The sequence below is a fragment of the Sinocyclocheilus grahami genome, unplaced genomic scaffold, assembly GCF_001515645.1.
Source record: "Sinocyclocheilus grahami isolate Dianchi unplaced genomic scaffold, SAMN03320097.WGS_v1.1 scaffold879.1, whole genome shotgun sequence".
Taxonomy (NCBI): domain Eukaryota; kingdom Metazoa; phylum Chordata; class Actinopteri; order Cypriniformes; family Cyprinidae; genus Sinocyclocheilus; species Sinocyclocheilus grahami.
Genome location: NW_015506058.1, coordinates 14,498 through 18,002, shown reverse-complemented (window position 1 = coordinate 18,002; position 3,505 = coordinate 14,498). Strand labels below are relative to the sequence as shown.

Here is a 3,505-nt window from a genome sequence, read left to right as displayed (position 1 = left end):
ACCTCTGTTTCACGGAGCGAAATATTGTGTGAAAAATACTAGTTATGGTATTATAGTTATAGACTAATTATACAAAGTTTATAATTATGTAAGTGTGTATTGAAATTAATGGGTAAATATTTGTGCCATGTAGTTTCGTCCCTACTACATAATGCCAAGCAGCAGTGTTACCCATGTTCCCTTCATTTTGTGTGACACAATGGGTCTGGAGGATGGTGTGAACACTGGTCTGGATGTAGATGTTGCCACAATTTTGAAGGGTCACATTCAAGACAAGTATCAGGTGAGAACTTTAGGTACCGTGTTAACTTAATAGTTAGGTCTGGAAGATCAATTATCAATGTTTTTATTCATTATTTTCTGTTGCGTCAAAATGTTTTAAAGATATTCTTTATGATCATTTTTCTCAGTTTAACCCACTGATGCCTATACAGCCAGACTCCCCTCATTTCCATAAGTCTCCTGGCTTGAAGGACAAGATTCACTGTGTGGTGTTTGTGATTGACATCAGCAGAGTCAAGCTTCTCTCTGACAAAATGATTGAGAAGTTTGTGGTTTTTCGAAAGAAAGCCAACCAGCTAAGTGTGTAACAATTTTGAACAGATTTTAATTAATTTCAAGTGACATGAGGGTATTATATCGTGTAAATGATGGAAATTCAATCTACAGTACACTTACTGTATATATAGGGGCAACCTCTCCACCAACCTGAGTTTAAAGAGATCAGAAAATTCTGTCCTCATTCACTCACCCACATGTTGTTCCAAATCTGAATGACTTTCTTGTGTTCTGTGGAACACACAATAAAAATATATTTTGAAGAACGCTAGTTACTAAACAATTTTGGTTTTCATTGACTTCCATTTTATGGACAAAACTACAATGGAAGTCAATAGGAATATAAACAATTTGGTGTTTAACATTTTTTTCTCAATATCTTCTTTTGTATTCAGCAGTTGAAAGAAATTAATACAGGTTTGGAACGATATAAGAGTAAGTAAATAATTACAGGATTTTGTGGTGGACTGTCCCTTGAAATCCCATGCTCAAGAGCACATCTTGTGGGGTTAAAGTGTACAACTAGCATGAGTCTTTAATCATTAGGGTTGCATCATCATAGGATAGTGGTCTCTGGGATGTGATAGCATATAAGGTGTTGTTTTGTACTTCAGGTATTCCTCAGCTGGTTCTGCTGACTAAGGTGGATGAGGCCTGCCCCTTAGTGGCAGAAGACCTGAAAAATGTCTACCAGAGCCACTATATCAACAAAATGGTATGAATTAATGTATATACATTTGTAGTAAGTATTCTGTAATGTTCAGTTTGTTTTACATATTGTCTTGGTGAATTATTTTGTGACAGATGCAGGAGGTTAGCTCTCAGCTTGGAGTTTCTCTGTCTGCTGTGGTCCCAGTGAAAAACTACTACCAAGAACTGGAAATAGACTCTCAAACAGACATTCTGCTTCTAAACGCTGTTGTTCAGATGCTCAGAGCTGCTGAGGGCTATTTTGATGATTTTTACAATCCAGAAGAGAGGTCTGAGTAAAAACCATTTTCCCTTTCTGACCAAAAGATTTTGAATATCAGTACACTCTTAAAAATAAAGGTGCTTCAAAAGGTTCTTCAAGCGATGCCATAGAAGAATCATTTTTGGTTCCACAAAGAACCATTCAGTCAAAGGTTCTTTAAAGAACCATCTCTTTCTTACCTTTTTGTAATCTGAAGAACCTTCTTTCGCCACAAAGAACCTTTTGTGAAACAGAAAGGTTCTTCAGATGTTAAAGGTTCTTTATGGAACCATTTAGACAAAAAGGTTCCTCTATGGCATCGTGAAGCACCTTTATTTTTAAGAGTGTACACTGAACAAATTGGTGTAGAAACAATTTTCTGCCATTAACTTAACAAATAATGATAATTAAAAAAAAACAGTAACACACTGAATTACAGTAAACAACATTTTCAAGTAGAAACACTAAAATATAATTTTTTTGCACAACATACATAAAAATCATATCTCTTCGTTTACACATAATCACATTTGACAAGCTCATCTCTGTACTCAGAATCAGAAGAACGCTTCTCTCTGTTAAGAAGCTTTACATACTGTCTTTGTAAACTGTAAATTGTGCAGCTGTAATTGGTGTGGTTTATTAACAACTCTATCTTGTCTTATTAAATGCTGAGATGATAAGATTGTGCCTTCAGTCAGTGTATATTAAAAATAATTATGCTTATGTTGATTAAGTCTCTTCCTATGTTAATTCATTTTATCAGCAAGTGTGACTGTGATTATGTTCATTATGTTACTGTATAATCATTCAAAGCTAATAAAAATAGAGGCTATTTAGTGGAATTATTTAATATTTGAAAGTGCAGTTTGTGCCTGTGGCATTATATTTGCAGTCTAGTGACACAAGTAAGATAACTCGTTTTTTTTTTTTAAATCATGTTTTTATTGTTAGTTAGCTGTATTTTTTTGTTGTTGTTATTTTTACTTAATCAAAATAATCTAACTGCAATTTGATTGAGATGATTTGGAATGCATAATGGGGGAAAAAAACATGATTTTTGAAAATTGTTAAAAATTGAGTTATTTGGTTTTGCAAATGAACTCTTCATATACATTATGGATCAAGTGCATTTTGTGAGGGGAAAAAAATTTAATTTTCATGACATTTAAGAACAGTTTCACCAAATTACAAAGGCAAAGGGACTGTCTTCTGTTGTTCCTGGCACATGTGATGTGAATTCATTTCTGATATACCGGTAGTTAGGCATCCTCTCTGAAATGTTTTAATGTACACAGCATTCCCCAGTGGTGGTGTGACAAACCTTTACTCTTCCATTGACTACATCCACAAGTCTAACAAAGATAAAACATATGTGAATCTGAAAAATATAAAGAATGCTAAATGTTGACTTTATTTATTGATATTTTTTCATACATGAGGAAAGATCTGAAAATATAGTTATAGTGATACTCTAATAATGTAATAAAGCAATTACTAAATCAATACTTGTACATACTGAAAAAGTAAACAGTAGAAATGCTAACCAGCTGGAAAATGTATAGTTAAATGTGAATTTGAATGTAACGTTCCTCTGTGTGGATAATATTTGTTGTTCTGACATCTCATTTTATGACTATAGAGTCAGTCAGGTTCTTGTATGGTGTGTTGAGTGTTTCCTGTCACTGTGGGCTTCAGAGCACAGTAATACAGAGCAGAGTCTGATACAGCAGCAGAAGAGATGATCAGATCCACACTGTTATCTTCTTTTCTGGGACTGATGGATATTCCAGAAACTGGAGGATTAGCACAAGTAGTTGATCCATAGGAATCCAGGATGAGGAACTGTGGTGGTGAACCTGCATATTGCAGATACCAGTGAAGACTCTTGACAGAACCAGTATAGTTACAAGAGAGTTTCACAGTCTCAGTCTCGATGGCAAATGCTGTATCACTGTATGGGGTGATGACATCTTTAGCTCTGTTACCTACTGT

At 34.5% G+C, this 3,505-nt stretch overlaps 2 protein-coding genes across 2 annotated transcripts in view; both read left to right on the top strand.

Moving 5' to 3' along the window:
- The first annotated feature begins 151 nt into the window (after window positions 1-151).
- On the top strand, window positions 152-1,548 carry LOC107563567 (interferon-induced protein 44-like). The gene is made up of 4 exons (XM_016248470.1): window positions 152-283; window positions 411-582; window positions 1,173-1,273; window positions 1,363-1,548. The coding sequence occupies exons 1-4, from the start codon at window positions 152-154 to the stop codon at window positions 1,546-1,548; spliced, it is 591 nt and encodes a 196-aa protein (XP_016103956.1).
- Window positions 1,549-3,347: 1,799 nt separating this feature from the next.
- The window catches only part of LOC107563566 (interferon-induced protein 44-like), a 7,354-nt gene continuing 7,196 nt past the window's right edge, over window positions 3,348-3,505 (top strand). The window contains exon 1 of the mRNA XM_016248469.1: window positions 3,348-3,388. Coding sequence (XP_016103955.1) covers window positions 3,348-3,388 — 41 coding nt within the window. The remainder of the gene's footprint in view (window positions 3,389-3,505) is intronic.

Coding starts and splice junctions, on each gene's coding strand:
- LOC107563567 (XM_016248470.1), top strand. CDS start 152: ATGCCAAGCAGCAGTGTTACCCATGTTCCCTTCATTTTGTGTGACACA. Junction 284..410: donor ACATTCAAGACAAGTATCAG/GTGAGAACTTTA, acceptor CATTTTTCTCAG/TTTAACCCACTGATGCCTAT. Junction 1,274..1,362: donor GCCACTATATCAACAAAATG/GTATGAATTAAT, acceptor ATTTTGTGACAG/ATGCAGGAGGTTAGCTCTCA.